At 39.6% G+C, this 21,407-nt stretch overlaps 1 protein-coding gene across 32 annotated transcripts in view; it reads right to left on the bottom strand.

The window, feature by feature from the left end:
• The window catches only part of MYBPC1 (myosin binding protein C1), a 161,372-nt gene that overhangs the window by 100,375 nt on the left and 39,590 nt on the right, over positions 1–21,407 (bottom strand). For 9 of the 32 annotated variants that reach the window (XM_089694308.1, XM_089694301.1, XM_089651797.1 and 6 more), the window contains 3 exons: positions 14,621–14,668; positions 9,400–9,441; positions 9,091–9,144 (listed from right to left, as the gene is read on the bottom strand). The exons of 7 other annotated variants lie outside the window; for them this stretch is intronic. In XM_089694308.1, the coding sequence (XP_089550434.1) occupies positions 9,091–9,144; positions 9,400–9,441; positions 14,621–14,668 (144 nt within the window). The remainder of the gene's footprint in view (positions 1–9,090; positions 9,145–9,399; positions 9,442–14,620; positions 14,669–21,407) is intronic. 16 more of the 32 variants (XM_089651766.1, XM_089651788.1, XM_089651795.1 and 13 more) reach the window with 7 other exon arrangements.

Below are 21,407 nucleotides of genomic sequence, written 5' to 3'. Positions count from 1 at the left end.
ATGACATTAACAACATGAAGCATATGTGCTGTGAACAGTGATTTTTTTTATAATTTTTATTCAAAATTCTCTGGCCAGGAATATTGAGGAAAACCTGTTATGTAGATCTGTGGATCCTGCTTTTTTAGGTACTTTTTGTAATAGAGCAATAAAATAAAGTGAACATTGTTTTATTTTTTAATTCAAGTTCATCATTTACCTTAAATCTATGAACAGAACAATTAAACTACACATACCGATAGCATGCTCCTCAAGTCCTACTGTATAGAAGCCCAAGTTCCGATATGGTGGCCAACAAGTGTGAAACAGCTTGGAATAAATACTTACATAATATTGGTCTGTTTTTGTGCTGTAAACTGGTGGTTCTGGATGTACAGTTGGCCAGGCGGAAAAAGAATGATTTGCATCGTTTGCCTACTTTCCTAAATTAAGTACTAAACTCTTTATTGTTTGGGATTTGTAATATAAGTGGGATATGCAGATACCTTCTGTTTTACCTTTATTCACTAAATTGTGAAAAAATACAACTTTTGTTATTGTACTACAATAAGTTATTGCTTTCACCCTGAAAATAGAATCTGATATCATTACTATTACGAATACATCTGGGCACATTTGCTATTTGTAATGCATACTTTACAAAGCATGGTAAAGCAGCTGCGTGATAATCTTTAACTAAACTGTGCTAATCTTTACTGACGGGCCACATATTTGACTACAGTTACTCTTAAGGTAATGCTCACATCATGAGTCTGCATGTGACTGAAACATGGTAAAATGTAATTTGCTACCTAATTACCAGACACGATAAACTACTCATACGAAGCAAAATACTACATTTGCATCTTCAGAGGAAACATAAAACGTCAAATTTCCTGTCTCTGTTAAAGAGTATACAGTTTTCACGGCATATAATTAATGTGTAATATATGCAATATTTTATAGATACGCATTCAAGAGTTCACCTTGACTTAAATTATCTTATTAATATAGGTGTTAATGTTTCTATGTTTAATTGCTGATTTTATATGTACATAATGGAAGCCATATTTTTTCAGTACATATGCAGAATTGCTTTTGTATTGCTACACAATGGTTGTATTTTATTATTCCTACTTGCAAAGCATGTGTATAAATCTGCTGACTCAAACACTGGAATGATAACCTAATATAATGTATGTACTTATAAAAATATAATTCCCTTTAATATATTTCTACATTTAGCTGTATTTGAGTTGTAGCATTGATCCTCCTGGTTGTGGTTGGGTCCTGAGCAGCTGTCATCTATTCAATACCTGTACACTTAAAACATCTATGTGCAGTAATTTTTTGGGATTGTTTGAGCTATAGGCAGCAATCAACACTGGTTTTAGGACATTGTAGCCTATTGTACATTTTACATGTATGTCTAATACACAATTAGTGATAGTGCCACCACAACAGAATATAGGTTTTTTTGCACCCTATATTTAAAGGGTCAATCCATTCAAAACTGATGCTATACTGATATATCTATAAATATTATTTATTTTATATAATGGAGAGAGTAAAGGAGGAGCTAAAACAGGCAAAGGAACTGACTCTGTTCCCAGGTGAACAGAAGAGTCAGAAAACATGGCAGAACTTGCTTGCTCTTAGATTATTCAAGGTAATTAAAATAATATTTTTGGGTGGACTGGCCAGTTAATTTGACAACTTTGCAGAAAGATGCATAAAGGTGGTATTTTGTGAACTACACTGTGGCTGGATACTACAGGTAATGATGTAACATTGCTTTATTTTTTATATTACTATGTTTTTATAGTAACACTCCAGACACCAATAGTCTCATTCAATACCCAATGGGGTTGATTACTAAAGGCAAATTGGCTGTGCACTTTTCAAAGTGCAGTTGCATTCTGCAAGTGCTGTTGCATTCTGCAAGTGCAGTTGCTCCAGAGCTTAGTAAATGAGCAGAAGCTCTGCTGACTTCCATCATCCAATCATGTGCAAGCAAAAATTATTTTTTCAAATTTTCCTTGCATTTAATTTGGTATTATTTGCAAAGAGACGCTTTACCTCATTTACTAAACTCTAGAGCAATTGCACTTGCAGAGTCATTTTGCCTTTAGTAAATCAATCCTATTACCTAATCCATTGAATTGCCGTATGCACAAGACAGATTTCCTTTAAGACCAACATATTCATATACTGTATGCAGTGCTTTGCAGAATGTGCTTATCTTTGAATGAACGCTAGTTCTAATATTAGGCCTATCCTAAGTGTTATAATGAAGGACCAGGATGCTTGAGGAGTGACAAGATATATTTCACATAGCATTAATAAGATCATATAGGCTGGTAATCAAGCACTGAATATCCTAGAGGAAACTTAATGACAAGAAGATGAACACATCCTATTGAAGCGTCTTCTTTTCCTCTCATACCTTGGTATAAATCCAGAATCACGACTACAGAGAGGCACAAAGACTTATTTGGGTGTCTGCACACGTTACCAGTGTTTTTACTTTCATGCCAAGAGTGCCCAAGATTTTTATTGTACTATTAATGGTAAAATGGCATAAGAACAGATTAACCTTGAACTGGAAGGCTGAACTGATGGACACATTTTCTGACAAGTGTGTCACCAATATACTAGTCCAAAGCAGTGACTGTAAATGATATTGTGGAATGTTTGTGAAAGGCTGAACCAAAGGTCACAGATTTATGCCCTGTAAGAAGGTGCCAACAAAACGATTCGCTCAAGTTTCACACCCACTATGAAATGCCACGGCAAGTCAAACCGCTTATGAAAACTTTCTGCTGTGACACCCAAGTATCACATGAGAAGAGACATAAAAAAAAACAGTATTTAAAAGACTAAGCATTTCTTTGTTTCGGAATCTTGTATAAACTGCATCCTTTTCTAAACACTGAAGACAAACAAAATATGACAAAGAAAATATACAGCAATGTAAGACATTGCCGCTTAGAAGAGATTTTGTGCAGAAGTAGCAAGGTCCTCATTCATATTATGGATTAGAAGCTGCATATATAGAGCATGAAGTCAATGCTACACATTTTTTGTGTTTTTCTTAAACCCATCACAAAACAGTATTTCTGACGATATCCATGACTGTGAATGCTTCAAGAACAATTGGTTAGACATTATCCTAGTTGAATGTATTAAAGCTGGAGGGACAGAAATATCTCACTTGTTTCACTTTTCTACTGCACGGTAGCCCAGGCATTTTTCTTTTCTCCTCTTATAGGCAGGCTTCACAGAACAGACACCAATGTGATCTCTTTTTGATTTCTTTGTGTACCTCCATTGCCAAGTGCTGAGCTTCAGTAGTAGCCACAAACCAGAGTGAAAAAATATTATAACAATATACTATCAGAAACATAGAAACAGAAGAGTGACCAGAAAAAAGAGCATGCGGCCCATTGACTATGCCCCATTTTTAAAAAATGTATATAGGGGTTTTTTTTTACTTTTTTGTTTGAGACTAGATCTATGTTTGTCCAAGCATGAATCATGTTTGAACCACTTTCTGTTAACTGTCTGATATTTGCTGGAAGTCTGTTCAAAGTATCAACTACTCTTTTGGTAAAATAATGCTTTCCAAGGTTAGTTTTGGACTTTCCTCCTGCTAATTTGAGGTCATGTCCTCTGGTTCTTGATCATAGTTTCCTGCAGTTTGAAAATCCTGCCCTCCTGAACCCTATTCTTACCCATGAAAAATGTAAAGGTTTTAGTCATGTCTCTCTTTTCCATTCTTTCCTCCAGACTGTACATATTAAATTCATGAAGCCTCTCCTGATATATTTTGTTCCTCAGATCGTTCCCCCTTTTTTTGTTCCCTGTCTACTTTGGGTTGTATTTAAGGCCCAATTCCACTATTTATTTATTTATTTTAAAATTAGGTCCAGAAGGTATAACCTAAAATCAGCTATAGCTGCAATGTTTACTTTTAATCTTGAAATGTCCCCTGCAGTCCTTTTTCTCTACTCTAAGTTGTCTGTGAGCCAAGGCCATCATGAACAGGCCCCTGGGGATACATCATCATGCTAACATGGGCTCACAGTACTCCTAGACAGCATAGTGCTCACACATCATTGCATCATTTGAAGTTATAGGCTCCGTTATTATTCTCAACATTGCTTTACTGACCTGGAACAAGCAGTGAGGATAGAATTCCCAAGCTAGATACTTCTAGCTCAGTAACCCAGAAGTAAGGCTGTGGATAACCAAAAAGCCAGCACCTTCAAAATCCAGTAAGGGCAACTCTCATATTTATATACTACCAGGTGCCATTTAATACAACAGAAAGTAGAAGTACTCTACTAGTATTAGAATTTTCTAACAACATTCGCATCCCCATAACCTAAATACATATGAAATAAACCTATCTGCTTCTTAACCATAATATCATTCAATGTGTGCTTTGACACAATAGTAAAATTGTACTTTTTATAGGCTGCTCTGTTAGCCTGTCCCCACTACATGCCGGTTTGAGGTTTTAGAAAAACATTTTTTGCAAATGGAGCTTTGGTAATCCTGGTCATATCCAAAGCATGATACACCCTGAGCAGGGTATACAGTATACCACTGACTCTTGCAGATATCAAGTACCCTTCCTGATGTTTCACATATCCAGTCGTTGGGTAGTATGCATTATCTGGTTTCCGTATACACTCTTCTCTTGAACCGCACACATATGTTACACTTTCATGTTTTTCTCTGGGAACCAAGCCTTATTCGGAGATCACATAACCACAAGTCAAAGTTATTACAAACCTTTTCTAAAAATTTCATGACGGAAAGTTAAAACAGTCTTCCTATACTGAGGTTAGACCCCCAAATTAATTACTGATCACCCCTTCTCCTCATTCATTCCAGGTATTTACTTCCAGGTTACTATAACATTTTCCATGCAGGATATAAACCAGAAACAAGTGCATAGCGTACAAAACACAATAAAAATGACAACCATTTAACTCACATTGCTTTAGTGTATATCAGCACTATAGTTTATCACGTGGACAAATGCAAGGTCCAAATACCATATGAGGTGAGTGCCTGAGATGAGCATTTCCCCAAACCATTGCAAGGGTAGGGGGAAATCATTGCAAGGGAAAGCAGTGTTGCAATTAGGTCAAGATTACTAACATTATCAACATAGATCATGGCCTAAAGCAGTAGGGCTTCATGGATCAGCACAGAGTTACCTTCACATCAAGGTTCCAGACAGCCATAGTACTTGCTGTTGCAATTCATTCTAGCTTTCATTTGTGATGGAATAGTGTACGGTTTATGTACAGTTCATTCATCCTGGGTCCATAAATCAAAAACTGAACTTTTAGCAGAGTAGGGTGAGAGTTTACCCTATGCTTCTAGTTAACAGGTCTGGGTATATTGATGTACTGAAGGCAATCTCTCACAATCTCTCTTTAAATAGAGTAGTAGGGAGCAGCTCAAGACAGTTGGCCCAAGGTGGTAAAGAAAATAATTCTGCAATTAAAAAATAGTCACAAATAGTGAAGAAATAACAGCATGTCAAGCCACCGACTTGTGGTGCAGTGGATAGTGGGACCCAGACCCAGAAGGAGCCAAACAATGAAGAAAGTACAGCATGTTAAGCCACCGACTCTTGGCGCAGTGGATAGCTGGACCTAGAATTAGCCAACGCCAAGTAGACGCCACCTGGGATCCAAAAATGGTTTACATGTTTTGAGGGTAACCCCTCTTCATCAGAGCTCTGATGAAGAGGGGTTACCCTCGAAATGCGTAAGCCATTTTTGGATCCCGGACGGCGTCTACTTGGCATTGGCTAATTCTGGGTCTGACTATCCACTGCACCATGAGTTGGTGGCTTAACATGCTGTAATTTCTTCATTGTTTGTGAGTATGTTTTTACTCTCAAATAATAAAGTAACTCTGGGAGGATGCACTAGACTGGTAACCTCTGTTACTTGTCTTTTTACAGTTGTTACCAAACTCCCCCAGCCGTTAAGAGGTCAGCAAGGCCTGGAACCCCCTTGGATGTCATTATTAAGAAGCACATACGATTAGACCTTGGTATACCACACTTTTGCGCAGGAGTTTTCACTTTTTGAGTGAAGAAAATAATTCAAACTATACTAATATACTATTTCTTTCCCCATCTGGGGCAGAGTTGGAATCACTAAAGGAATTCACCACTAACTTTAACCCTAATTAGTCCTTTGTGAAATTCACAATTTCAGGGTCTCAGAACAAATACACATCTATACTTAGGCTGCAAAAAAAAAAAAAAGGATAACAAAAGGTTATCAGTGGAATTGTTCTGTTGGACTACACAGCATTTACATTGTAAACCTGTATTCAGAAAGATTCCTTTAAGATTTGGTTCCTCAATAAAGTGATTCATTTTTAAAAAGAAAGGGTATAGTCATTAACTTGATTTCCAAACAATCCAGGATGTATTACTTTTTGATAAGTAAAACAAAAGAGAATTAGAGGACAAAAGAAGCCAGCTCTGGCAAAAACCAAAATGTACATGACGTTTTATATCCAGCTGTAGAAAGGAATGATGGATAAATAAGAAATTAAAGGCAGAAGAGCTATGAATTGTGCAAACAAGAATAACACATGATAAAATTATTTCTAAAAATATAAAACTCTGCGCCTTGTAAGCTATTCATGTCACAAGTGGTCTGGCCACTTTGACATGCAGTAAGTGATGACTGACATAATGTTTACTAACATGCAATGGTAACATTACACCAGAACCTGGCGCATTGACGGATGCTTGTTAAACAGGGTCTGCTCAGGGTCTAAGTGCTGTCACTTTGTTAACACTTTTATTAACATGCACTAGGCTCAATTCACTAAGTAGAATATGCTTTTTATCATCCAATAATGCACTTACTAACAAAAATATTGCTAAACCTGAAAGCATTTTTCATAGTTATTTATCTCAAAAAGAATATTTTATCACCACCTCAAACAACTTCATATACTGTGCTCATCAACAAACACCCACTTTCAAACACAATGTTCTTCACCTATTCACCTATCCCCCACTTTTCCTTGTCTCCCTTGCCACCCTGTTCAGTGATGGGAGCTGAAAACTTACCCTGTACTTCTGAGTGTGTGGGAGCATGAGTCGCACTTCATGTGACTGTGCTGGGTCAGTTAAAGTGCTGTCATCCCCTTTGTCGATTCTCCATTGGGCTTCCACTCTGCAGTGGCACCATTTTGGATGTGGGAACCAGCTGTGACTTCCTGCTGTCTCACAGCAAGCTGTGAGACTGGTCTTGCAGTCTCCTGGGACATGTTCTAGCAGGCTTCAAGGGGTGGGGGCCTAAGCAAAAACTGAGGACTAGGTAGCAGGTACCTGTCAAAAAAGGTACCTACTCCCTGAAAAAAAAAACAGTTCAAATGTGTTAGGTGCAGTGAGGAGGGACATGAGCAAAAGGACTGCTCTAAATTGAACCTGTTGCATTGCCCAACAATCAAAAAGCACAAGTATTCTTGAGGCTTCCACAAGCTGTGTCAAAAAAACAACAAATTTTCACACTTTTATATAATTGCACAGGTGCATTAAAGTGGACACTGCACAATGCAGGAGAGCATTTCTCATGTGGAAAGAGTGAGTGATGTTACCAGCACCGAGGCAAATGGGAGGGAAGCCAAAGTCTATTCAGGGTGTAACTTGTTACTATTGCAGCAGCCCCTGTCCCTCCCTTCGATCCCCCATTGTGACAGTGAGCCAGGGATCTCCTCTCTGCACTCACTGTCACAATTTAAAAAAGTGGCTGTGCGGGGCTCCGCCCATATGGCCACATCATTCATTCACAGAGTTCTGTGAATGGGAGAACTACAAGTACTGACAGCCTTTGCGGCTATCGGCTTGTTGTTCTCAATGAACTACCAGGGCACTGTTGAGCTCTCTAGGTAGTTAATTAAGTCTTCCTGTCAGTGTGTAACTACCTATCCATATGAGATACAAGCAGACAGCCTACAGTGACAGCCTGCAGGAGCCCTGCATTGCACCTACCATCTGCTGATCGCTTTGCAGGCTCCTAGGGAAAAAAAATTAATGCACATTTTTTTTACCTGCAAAAAGATGTGCATTTATAATTTTTTTTTTCAAAGGTGAACTTATCCTTTATAAAATATTTGCTTATCTCGGAGTTCAGCCTCAAGCTAAAAGCACCAAAATGATTATTTCACCTAATAGAAAAAAATAAGAGCAATAATTTGATAATAACCTTGGGGACTGGGGTCTGAGACACCCTGACAGTCGATACAGCTGATCTTGTACAGAGAAGAAATGCTTTTGTGTTGAAGACAGCTGTTTAAGAAAATCACTGCACACTATTTTCTTCCACACCATATAACATGCATTTAGCCTGGCAGAACAACTTCAGTCTTTGAGGAGTTTGTAGGTCTCAACATATCTCCTATATTTCTGTGTTTTGGCCTAATATTCCAAGTGTCACAGTATGTTACCTGGGCTTGTTTTATTGTAGATGTAATAGAGTAATGCTGGATAAGGCTTAATTAGACTTAATATGTTTCATTCTTAGGATGTTTGGAGATATGCAGCAACAAATTAGAGATGGTACATTAGGCTCAATTCAGAAAGCTAACACATCAAGATAAGGATTCTTATTTTCCAAAAAAGTAACAGCACAGTAAAGCCTTCCTAGACTGGAAGGTATTCACATCTGGTTCCATCACATATCCCAAAAAATACGAGGATTATTCCTCATTTCAGGACAGTTAGAAGAGCAGTGTATGGAAACCATGGCTTGTATTGAGACATGGGATCGAACAAGACAGCATAACCATATACTCATCCAAAACTACTGGGGTATGTTTATACCCAAACGTGATAGTTAGTTTGAGCTAAATTCAATGAGATCTAGAAATTACAGATGCATGGCTAAAATAAAGTCTTTTATCCTCATATTTATGGTTTTGTGAATTGAGACTAATGTGTTTTGCTCTAAAACCTGTTGTATCGTGTTCGAAGACTGGAGTTGTACAACTGTATACATTCCATGAATAGATCTCAGCCAGATGGGATTCTGAACAAATGTTTTTCTCCATTTTACTCACCTTTTGCCTTTTCAGCCTCCTCCCCATTAGGCTTTTTTTCTTCAGCATGGGAATCTAATTATTTTTGTAAATTGTAAATGACATTCATGTCCAGCTTTTAATAAGGAACATATTATAATTAACTGATCATTACATTTAGTTCATACTTTTAATTAATATTAGTCTTTGAAATGGGCATCTGTCATGTATGTCACATGCAATGAGAAAAAAACTATACCAAAATCAAACTACTCTTCTATGACATTCAAGGATGAGGAGACAAATACTAAACTACTAATAGATGCAACAACACAATGCTGTTACACTCACCTTTCACCGTTTCATTCTGTGTATTCATATTTTGGTTTGGCTCTGTACAGGAAGTAATTATTTTCCATATTTAAAAATATATGTCTTTGTAGCTTTTAATATGCAGTATACAGTTTATTTAGCCTTTTGATTACAACCTTGACATCATTCCCAAATAAAAAGAAAGTATAAAATAAGGCTCTGTCCCTCCATGTTTGCTGAATCCCCAACCTTCTAGGAATAAAATAATCTGAGAAATATCAGGAAACTTAAAGGGAGGGTTGAGAACCTTTTGATTTGAGGTGCAAACCTAACTGATATAGCCACATGAGGACTCAGGGCTACAAAGAAAGTTGGTACTGGAAGACTTTCCTCTGCGACCACAGGCCTGAACACAAAGCAGATAGCTATTCAATGCTTAGCATGTGTGACCAGGGGCGGACTGACAACTCATGGGGCCCCCGGGCAATAGGGGATCATGGGGCCCCTGTGTCCTTGCCCAAACTCAAAAAAGCCTATGAAAAATGTACCAGGGGCATCTCATGGGGCCCCCTACTGACCCCGGGCCCTCGGGCAGTGCCCGAGTTTCCAAATGGTCAGTCCACCCCTGTGTGTGACTGACATCTGAGTAGCAAAGTAGCTCTACTCAAATCCCTAGTCCAAAATATCTTATTAATGCTGAGGAATAAATGCATACCTGCTCTAATTTTCAAAAACTTTATCAGTTCAAGCAACTTCAGTTAGATCCTTGTACTGGTTTTCATTTCATTTTTTTTCTAGCCTATCTACTAAAGTATGGTTATGAGCTGCGTTCTCATGCTCTGGAGTATTTCTATGAAGCATGGAGCAAAGGGAAAGCAAAACAGCCCTTCAGTTTATAGCTTTTATTTTTTAATAAAAAAATATATATTATATGGATACCCTTCAAAAAGCAAAATAGCCATTAACCATACTATAACGAGCTAAAAACCCTTTTCTCACATATTCATGTTTTTTTGCATGCCTGTCTCTAGGCATGCATGACCTTGCTCAGGTTACTTGATCCTTGTTTTTTGACCCAAATGAAAAAAACTCTGTCTTTCTCATGTATCATACTCTTCTGCTGTACCATATCATCATCACAGCTGACTTGCACAAGTTGCTACCTGTTTCAGCAGAGAGCTCTCATAACATAACAGTCAGACAAGTGTCTATGCTACTCTGTCCTGTCTGTCAGCATGTTGCATGAAAATGGATAAATATGGTACTGCAGATAAGTATATGAAAATGTCAAGGGGAATCTGCAAACAGTACTATCAGGCCAGCGACTATTGCTGCAAGGACTAGAATTTAAATTTGCAGGACCTCTTCAAATTGTGAGTTACACTGGCGTGTTATAAACTTAAAAGTAAAAAGATATATACGTAAAAATTAAATATAACAAGTCTAATGTACCTTTGTTAATTTTACAACATATGGTATAAGTCAAGCTGATGAAGTGTGTAATTTCCCAAAATATTAAAGTATATGAAAACCATGGTAGCCAGTCTGTGTATATGAGAACCTAATAGGACCATGTAACCAACTATCAATATATAATTTTCTAAACATTTATAACAAAATTCCCTTTTTTCAGCTTTTTTGTTCTATAGTTGCATGATAATTTTGACCTTGCTCCACACCTCACTTGCTAGCAAATAGTGTTGGGTATGATGTTTGAGTCAAACATAATTGCATTATGAATGGCCAGAGAAATGCACCTGACCACAGGTCTGGTGCAATGCTTTAGACAATCACAGCGTGTGATGATGTCACAAGGGGGCAGGGTGACCCCACGGCACCACATCATCACGGCGTTAATTGACGTTGGATCTACTTCGGGGGACATTTATTTACATTTTTGTTTTTAATAAAGAACAGTTTTTACACTACTTTTTTTGTTTGTGAATGAGTAGTGGTACCATGTACCCCATACTCATTCACATGGTGGGGCCGGGATCTGGGGGCCCCCTTTGTTAAAGGGGGCTTCCAGATTCCGATAAGCTCCCCTGCCCACAGACCTCCACAACCATTGGTCATGGTTGTGGGGAAGTCTCTTGTCCCAATCAACATGGAGACAAGGTGCTTTGGGGGGAGCCCCCCTGCCCCAAACACCCCAACATGTTGAGGGCATGTGGCCTGGTATGGTTCAGGAAGGGGGGTGCTCGCTCGTCCCCCCCTTTCCTGACATGCCAGGCTGCATGCTCGTAAAAGAATCTGTTATGACTTTTAGGGGAGCCCCATGACTTTTTTTTTCATATTTGGCATGGGTGTTCCCCTCAGATTCCATACCAGACCCGAAGTGCTCGGTATGGATGGGGGGACCCCACGCTTTTTAAAAAAAAAAGTGTAATTGCTGAGCGATGCCGGCAATTCTTTTCACATTCAGTTGTCAGTGGGGAACTCCTCTGACAGCTGAAACATGAAAGAATAGGTATTTTAGTAGCTATTTTAGTAGCTGTGCGGTATCTTACCGCAAATTCAGATGCGGTAAGACACCACTTAGTGAATTGTCCCCTCTGTTCACGGTCAAACTTTTGTTAGGTTCTGTCAAGAAAGGGCTCACTGCTGGTGGTGCTGTGGCTCACCTGCTCTATGGGCTGCAGTACCGGGACTTACCAGCGAGTGCTTTTCAGCAGCCAGGAATCAGGATCTCACCTCCTGCAATCAAGCCGTCACCTGAAGCTGATCGCAGGAGGTGTACTTAAACAGTAATCAGGCCTGCAATCAGTGCCTTGGTGTTTGTTTTCCCATGAGCCTGTGTTATCCTGTTTCCCTGAACCTGCTACCTGTTACCTACTCCTGTGATCTGCCTGGTTGACTCTGACTACGATTGAATTCCGCCTGCACCAACCCGGCTCTCCCTTTGACTATCCGCCTGCCTACTCCTCTGTACCTGATCCGCCTGATTGATCCTGACCTGGCCTGCCTGACTATTCTACCTTTCCTGTGACTACGCTTTTATTCCGTGTCCTGTCTTCCTCCCTGCGTCCATGCTTGATCTCCTGTGTATGACCCCGGGCTAGCCCTGACTACGTTTTTTTTCCATGTCCTGTCTTCCTCCCTGCGCCCATGCTTGATCTCCTGTGTATGACCCCGGCTAGCTCTGACTACGCTTTTATTCCATGTCCTGTCTTCCTCCCTGCACCCATGCTTGATCTCCTGTGTATGACCCCGGCTAGCCCTGACTACGCTTGTATTTCTGCACTTGTATATATTGGGTGAAGGTTTTGGTTATTTGGTTTTTGTTTGTACTGTGCGTTTTGTATACTTGTGCATCTCACAATAAATTATATTATCTATATCACTCCTGAAGCCTGATATTCCCTGTGTCAGTCCACACATCTCTGGTCATATCCGGATTACTGACAGGTTCAAATGTTCAACCACCAACTGAAAAGGAGAGCGTTCGGCCCATCACTATTAGCAAACAACCTGTGATGCTACCTGCAAATTTCACTGCAAAAGGTTCCCTTGCTCTGACAGTTTATGCTGAAGACTGCTCTGTACTGACTGGATCAGTCACTGGTCATAGGTGGGTGGTGCCCCTCCAGTCAGTTGTGTCCAATAATGGATACTGGAGGTAAACCCTCTTTGGTTTTGGACTGCTGCCCTTCTGGTATGGGAGAAAAGACTCTGTTCTTCAGAACTGTTGCTGCACAGTATTAAATGGGAAAGATTCCCATGCTGGTTATATATTTTCCAGGTTTCGGAGGAAAAACTGACCGAGTACTGGGCTGCACAGAAGTAATTGTCTCATGTTTACAATGCTAGAGATGGAGTTTCTGCAGATTGACACTTCTCAGGGAAGAAGAATCTGCTGTCAATAACCCTGCTGGAGTCGCCTTGAAATCTGCTAGAGATTATCACATGGACCAGCAAGCTGGGGAGAAGGAGCTGCTGTCAATCAATCTACTGTAGACATCCCACAACCCAATGAAAAGTGTTACAAAGGGTGACGTCTAGAGGAGAAATAGGTAGTGAACAGCACCCTCATGGAGGAAAAGTGCAAGAAGAGCATGGGCACTGAGAGTGGCAATGCAGAATACAGAGGATTAGCAGCAATAGTCTAAATAAAGATGTCCTGGGAAATGACAGCATCAAACAAGTATTTACTAGCACAGAATATGGCAATGAAGGCTTGAGCAAATAGTTTTAGAAACAATAACATAATAAGGGTTTAATGACGCTTTATGTAGGAACATTACCAGGGGCAGACTGACCTTTTGGAAATGGTCCCCGGGGTCAGTAGGGGGCCCCATGAGATGCCCCTGGTACCTTTTTCATAGGCTTTTTTGAGTTTGGGCAAGGACACAGGGGCCCCATGAATGCCTATTGCCCGGGGCCCCATGAGTTGTCAGTCCGCCCCTGAACATTACTGTATTTACAACATTCAGTACAATATTGGTAATATAATTGCTAAGTGAATATAAAGCTCCGTTATAATGTGAGCCTGGCATATCCTTCCAAATAGGCAAAACAAGTAGAAAATGTAGAACGACCAATAAGACATGAAACCATGCTTGGGCCTGCTCTTTAATTTAACTATTCTGCATACAGAAACAAGCTGAGAAGTTGCCCATTTAGCAATTCGATTATCAACACATGTCCCATACACACACGGCAGTTTTGGAAAAGCAAGAGCTCCATCTGTAACTTCATGCAGATCTTTGGCATGCTGTAACATTTTACTGTTGAATTTAAAGAATCAATCAACCCATATTTCAGTTTTTGCTTGGATAAGTGCAGATAAACCAGCTGACAGTTTCTTATCTCTTTCTTGGTCTGCATACCTACTGTGGCTAATATTATGGGTCCCACTCTCCCAGTTGCATTTTTTGTTTATTTTATGATATAGTGAATGCAACGGAAGCAGTTGGAATATACAAAGATGGGTGGAAACATACAAAACTCCTAGGTAAAGTCACAATTATGACAGGGAGATCTCACTGCTGCAGCATCCAAAACATTTATCTTTAAAATGTAACTGTTGGGTGGATTGACCCTTTAAGGGTATTGATACAAGGCACTTTACATTACTATATTATATATGTATTTGTCTCTGTTGCTCAGAATGCTTCTATTGTTTTGAGACATGCATACAAATAATAAGTATGCTAAATGCAAACTAGATAACTACTATACACTGCTACATGACTACAAGGTCTAATTGACAAAAGGCAAGCACTATTCTTTAAACACAGAACATCCAGTCTACACTCACCTGGCACCTTTTCTGGAACATCACCATTAGCTTTTAGGTTTTCCTCTGCTAGGGAACAGATTAGGTATTTATGTTTAACCAGTAACCTTTCTCCAAATAATACCATACACTTGAAAACAGGAAACATTGTATAATAGAACATGAAGAAATAAGATCACCCCATAATCACTATATATCTGTTTTCAATTGAAATTTGACTGGTTATTTGTATATAGTATATGGATTAGTGTAGTATATACAACACAGGTGAATGTTATCAAATATTGAGAAATTTGGAAGGGTCACTATCACAGCTGTCACCCATGGACGGGTCACTAACTGATTAAGTAGTCCTGGCTTCGAGGGAAAGTAACTGCTGATGATACCATTTACCATCAACCACTTCAAGTCTGGAAACTTTCAATCCTTCCAGTCCAGGCCAATTTTCAGCTTTTAGCACTATCACACTTTGAGCGACAATTACTCAGTCATGCAACACTGTACCCATATGAAATGTTTTTGAGACAGATAGAGCTTTCTTTTGGTGGAATTTGATCACCACTGGGTTTTTTATTTTTTGCTATATAAATTAAGAAAATACCAAACATTTTGAAAAAAAATCATTTTTTGCTTAGTTTTTGTTATAAAATTTTGCAAATAGATAATTTTTCTTCATAAATTTAGGTCAAAATATATTCTGCTACCTTTTTGGGGTAACAATAACCCAAAACAGTTTATATTATTTAGTTTGTGTGAAAGCTATAAAGTCTACAAACTATGGGATATATATTTGAAAATTGATCAGATGAGATCCTAAAATTCTGGATGCTGGTATGGCATATGACAGTGATCAGGACGCTGGTATGGGGTATGGCGGTGATCAGGACATTAGCATGAGATATGGCAGTGATCATGACACTGGTATGGCAGTAGCCAGGTCGCTGTTATGGGGTATGGGGGTGATAAGGATGCTGGTATGGCTGTGATCAGGATGCTGGTATAGGGTATGGCAGTGATCAAAATGCTGGTATGGGGTACGGCAGTGATCAGAACGCTGGTATGGGGTATGGTGGTGATCAGGATGATAGTATGACATATGGGGGTGATCAGGTTGCTGGTATGTGGCATGGCAGTGATCAGGATACTGATATGGGGTATGGCAGTGATCAGTATGATGGTATGGGGTATAGCGGTGATCAGGACGCTGGTATGGTGTATGGCAGTGATCAGGGTGCTGGTGTGGAGTATGGTGGTGATCAGGGCGCTGGTATGGTGTATGGCGGTTATCAGGGTGCTGATATGGTGTATGGAAGAGATCAGGGTTCATTGATATTCTGTGTTACCATAAACAGAAAATTGCAAGAATGCTTACTGACTTAATCTTTTGGACATGGAAAAGTGAATGATATGCTTGGCCAATAATCATACTTTATCAGGTTTCAGGAGACCATTTCTGATTACACCTTGGGTGTCTATCACATGAAATCTTGCACATAATGGCATATAAAAAGTTTCAGGAAGTCTACAAGAGAAGCAACATTGGCCAGCTGAAGGCACTGATCCATTTCTTAACAAAGCAAGTTGGCAGTATTTGTGACAAAAAAACAAAAACATAAAGAACACAAAGATGTTAAATGGTGCATTGTACATTGTGCGTTGTTTCATATAATAATATGTTGTTTGTACATAAGTATTGCTCTTGGATGACATATGAATGCTCAAAGCAGTGCACACCCCAATTAAAAATCTTGTAAACTAATTCTCATCTTTAAGTGGTGACTGACATCTGTCTCCACCTCTGCAGACAGAGAAGATTTTAGTCTGTAGTGTCTAAGTGAGCTTCAAATAGACGGAGGATAATTTTTCAGGCAGGGGTAAAGGTGATATGTACAATCAAGATGTACAAGCAGACAGCAAAAAAAAAAGGTCTCCTATAGTATCAAATGGAATGTGAATAGATAGATAGATAGATAGATAGATAGATAGATAGATAGATAGATAGATAGATAGACAAACAGATAGATAGATAGATAGATAGATAGATAGATAGATAGATAGATAGATAGATAGATAGATAGATAGATAGATAGATAGATAGATAGATAGATAGATAGATAGATACATAGATAGATAGATATATAGATAGATAGATAGATAGATAGATAGATAGATAGATAGATAGATAGATAGATAGATAGATAGATAGATCAGTTGTAATATTTCTAGTTAGATACAAATCACAGAATTATTATTATTATCTAGGATTTATATAGCGCCAACAGTTTGCGCAGCGCTTTACAAAATGAAACTAGACATTACAGTTACAATACAATTTGATACAAGAGGAAAAAGAGGACTCTGCTTGTTAGAGCTTACAATCTAGGAGAATAATATAAAATCATCTAAATACACTTCATATATGATAAAGCAAAAAAATCTTTTTAGTCACTGTTTATTTTTTCCTGCTAAGTCTTCCCTGCCGTGGATCTGTTTTTCTACATGTATGGGGCTCATAATGAATCCAAAATTGTGTAATTGAGCTTGTTACAGTAATAATAATTGGCGAAATGAAATAATATATTATTCTAATATTAGTACCCTTTCCCTGATACTTTTAAAGAGGCTGCAGAGAGGCACTCAGCAACTGAGCAATGGACTCTATATATACTTTCCCTTGCTCTCCATTGAGTTTTTTGTTTCTCATAGAATTTGATTGTAACAGGGAAAGCTAATAAAATATATAACAGCGCAAATCAACCTCCTCACCATATAAACAAAATTATTATGAAAAAAATTGGTGATAAATTAAATATTAATAATAATAGTGTCCAAAAAAATATTTATAAATTCCGTGCAGAAAAAATATAAAAGTTCTTTCTTCCCATAAAATAGATTCACAATAATATTCTCCCAAAGAATTGTGCTTCCACCATTCACCATTTAATTTATGACCAATTGTTTTGATAATAATTTTGTTTATATGGTGAGGAGGTTGATTTGCGCTGTTATATATTTTATTATCAATTGTTGTATTGCACCCGTGCACAGCAGCACATTTTTACCTCTATTAATATTGAAAGGTATTCCTGTGCGCTGGGGTGTGAGAGATATATATATACCAGGGAAAGCTGTCTGTTCTGTGACAGTCGGTATCCAATTTTTAGGGTGAAAGCAGTACTGAACTCAAAAACAAAAATGTAATATATTGCAGCTTACCAATATTTAAATGTTTGTCGAATAAAAATTGGATCGCACTGAATCGCATGATAAGGGAAATAACATTGGTTCCTATGGAGCCTGTTCACATCAATGCAGCATACTTGTAATCTGATTTTGGGAAAGGGTCCTGTGCTTCTTTGGTGTGATGCAGTGCGATTCAGTGGTCCATAGACTTCAATGGAAATGCTTTCACATCATTTATCTGTCCTATTGTCACATGATTCTAGAAGGTTTTCTTCCCTAGCACAGAAATCACAGCTGTATCCAATTCGTGGCAAAATTGCGTCAAAATCACAACAGAATTGCATCAAGTCGCACTGCAACTTCACTTGAAAATCACACTGAAAAATGTATCAAAATCACACTGCATCAGTGTGAACCTAGCCTCAGGCTTTTTGTTTTCTTTACTTTCACCTGGTGATCCAGCCAGTAATACATATTTTGTCATAGGGTAGTTCCAAGCTATGGGAGAGCAATGGAGCCACCCCTGGAAAGCAGCCTTGTAAATGCCACTGCCACGTTTGCTGGATAGAATTGTCTGTTAAAAGAAGGTAAAAAATACCAGACTTACTCTCTAAGGCCCCTTGCACACAAAAGGTCTGATCAGGTCCGCCTGTCAATTTTTTAGGTGGACATGACTGGAGGGTCCATTCACCCCTAAGGACCGGCGGATGTAAATGAACTTGTGTCTGTTTACACCCACCCATCTCTGGTCCAATCCGTCTTCCTCCATCTAGGATATTGGACTGGAGGGCAGTCAGGTATAAACGGACAGTGGAGTCCGTTTACCTCCGGCCACCCATAGAGCAGAGTGGGCTGTGTCCATGTCCATCCTGAAAAAACTGAGAAAACACGGATGGCTCATCAGCCCACTCTGCTCTGATCAGCAGGGGATCAGCGGAGACCCACCCTGTGTGTAAGAGGCCTAACACTTCCTGGCCTTGTGCCTTTGGAGTATAAAGAGAGCGCCAAATGATGACATGTATTAGGGCAAGTGTTGATGGGCTTTTGTTCGCTTCAAGCAGATTTTGCATTTCTATTCATGTCTATGGGAATGCAACACGCTCTTGAAGCAGGTCAAACGCAGGTAAGAAGGATGTCAACTGTAGCTTAAATGCACATCAGTGAATTCTGAAAGAACTGAGAAGTGTCTCAAATGGATGTCAAACTGATGCCATGGATACAAGCTGAAAGACTGAAGACACAGGCCATTGGTCAACTCTTTTCACCCAATGACATATTCCGAGTAATTTTCAAGTGTTTTTTTTCTAGCATTTTACAGGTGCTTTATGAGCAACTTAAGAGCTTTCTATAAGTGGTTGTGCACATAAATTAAACTTCAGGTGTTTTTTTCCTGGGCTGGGTAAGGTAAGGAAAGCAGTTCTAAAGGAAGCAAGGAATTTTTTAAGCACAAAAATGACATCAGGTTACAAGGACAAAACTATCAACACTGGCATAAACACAGCCTTGAGAATCCGAAGAGAAAATCTGCTTCAGTGCAAAGAGAAAAAAAACAAACAACTGTGTACCTCTAGTAACCACATACAACCCAGCACTAGAAGGAATAAGAAAAATAATCAAAGATTTACAACCCATCATAACAGAGGATGGAACTCTGAAAGAAATATTCCAGCAACCCCCAATACTGGCCTTCAGACAGTCCCCCAACCTCAGAAATAAACTAATCAGTAGGAAACTTCCTTCTGATTATGATGTCACAAATAATGGAAGCAAACCCTGCAATAAGAAACGCTGTAAACTGTGCAACCAAATTAATCCATCAAAAAGTGTCAGACACTCAAAAGGGATCCTTAATAGCACCGGATCATACAGCTGCACCTCCTGTAATGTTGTGTATCTTATCCAGTGCAGAAAATGTAGCAAAGGATCTTATGTTGGTGAAACAGGACAGAAGTTGCAAACAAGGATGAATTTGCACAGACATACCATCAAGGAACATAAAGAAGTTGACTTCTGCACACCTGTGGGACACCATTTCGCACAACCGGATCACACTATGGAAGACCTCAATACAGGGGCGTATTTGCCACGAGGCAAACTAAGCATTTGCCTAGGGCGGCATTTTTCAGGGGGGCGGCACCGGCACCCCCCTTGTCAGCAGTGATCAGAGAGTACAGCTGCTATCTAGGCTTGCATGTCTCCGCCACCTGCATGGGAATGGATCCGATCCGTGATAGCCTGCTGGAGGACGGTGGGAGAAGGTGTCCAGTGTCCTACTCCCCAGACTGAATCACTTGCAGATGCCGTGCCGCGATGTGTGGGCTGCTTAGCCCAGCTAGACTCGCTCTGCCCATTTGACGTTAGCATTAGCTAACCCCTCCCCTCCTCTCTTTTATCCAGCCCCACCCCCAAGAATTGGGATCACTGAGCAGCCGGATCTGCAGGACACACACGAGTCGGAAGAGAGGAGGAGCCTCCGCTGATCTGTGAGTGCTGCCTTAGCTCGACTCTGTCCATTGTCTGTATGGCGATTCGGGGAGAATGGAGCAGAGGGATGGGTGCTGTCTGTGGAGGAGAGAGGGAGCCCTGCCAGGGGAGGGAGATGATGCTGGCTGGAGGTGGTGCTGCTGGGGATCTGCAGGATGGAATTGGAAGGGCACAGAAATGAGTAGCTGAGCATATGCAGTCAGCTCACTTTCCCTATCACAGAATGTTGAGTTATGAGAGAGAGTAGACTGTGTGTGCTGGGTAGGGAACAAAGGCAAGTGCAATTTTGCAATTGTGCAATTTTGGGGGGGGGGGTGCACGCATCCAAAAATTGGTACTTCCTGACATTTGCCATGTAGAGAGGGGAGGGCAATGAAATGTCCGGAGCTGTGAAGGTCAGTCTATCTCTCTATAGCAGGGGTGGGTGCGGCAACGGCTCGGGTGGGTGGCAGATACTGGCTCGGGGGTGTCATCCAGTTTTTTTGTTGCCTAGGGCAGCAAAAAACCTAAATACACCACTGCCTCAATATCTTAGTTCTCAAAAGAAATTTCAAAACTATCCAGGAAAGGAAAACTTTTGAACTAAGAATTATATTTATATTTGATGGACATGGGATTCCTCGCTTATCCAACAGTTTTACAGCCTCCACAAGTCTAGTCTAGATTAGCCTCTAGTCTAATCCTAGTTTTATAACCATTTCTGTGTACATTTGTTTGTGTGTGTTTTTTTTTTCTGTTTCCCCCCCTCAGAGATTGTTTCTTTTAACATTCTGCTAAAACTTTATGAAGTAAAACGGCTTGGATCTTGAAGAAGGGGACATACCCCAAAAGCTTGTCCTGAAAATTGTGTGCAAATAAAAAAAGTATCATGGACAGTACTCAATTGTTTCTTAAGCACAAAAACACACCCAAATACGCGTGTTGAGTGTTTAACACACCTGAATATGCACAAGAAAAAGAGACATACTTTTTTGATTGTAGGATATAAAGCATAGGGTGACTAAGCATACAAGTGTGAACAGAGACAATTAGAAAGAATGAGATTTTGCATGCTGGGCATAGTCAGGTGAAGGGAAACAAGCTGAAAAGCTCTTAAATATGAATGGGAGCTTAAAGCTGAAGTTTAACCAAAAAAATCCCT

This window comes from Staurois parvus, unplaced genomic scaffold (genome assembly GCF_062004578.1).
Source record: "Staurois parvus isolate SC_StPar_1 unplaced genomic scaffold, SC_StPar_1.0 ptg000025l, whole genome shotgun sequence".
In the NCBI taxonomy this organism is placed as follows: domain Eukaryota; kingdom Metazoa; phylum Chordata; class Amphibia; order Anura; family Ranidae; genus Staurois; species Staurois parvus.
This window is presented reverse-complemented; position numbering and strand designations above follow the sequence as displayed.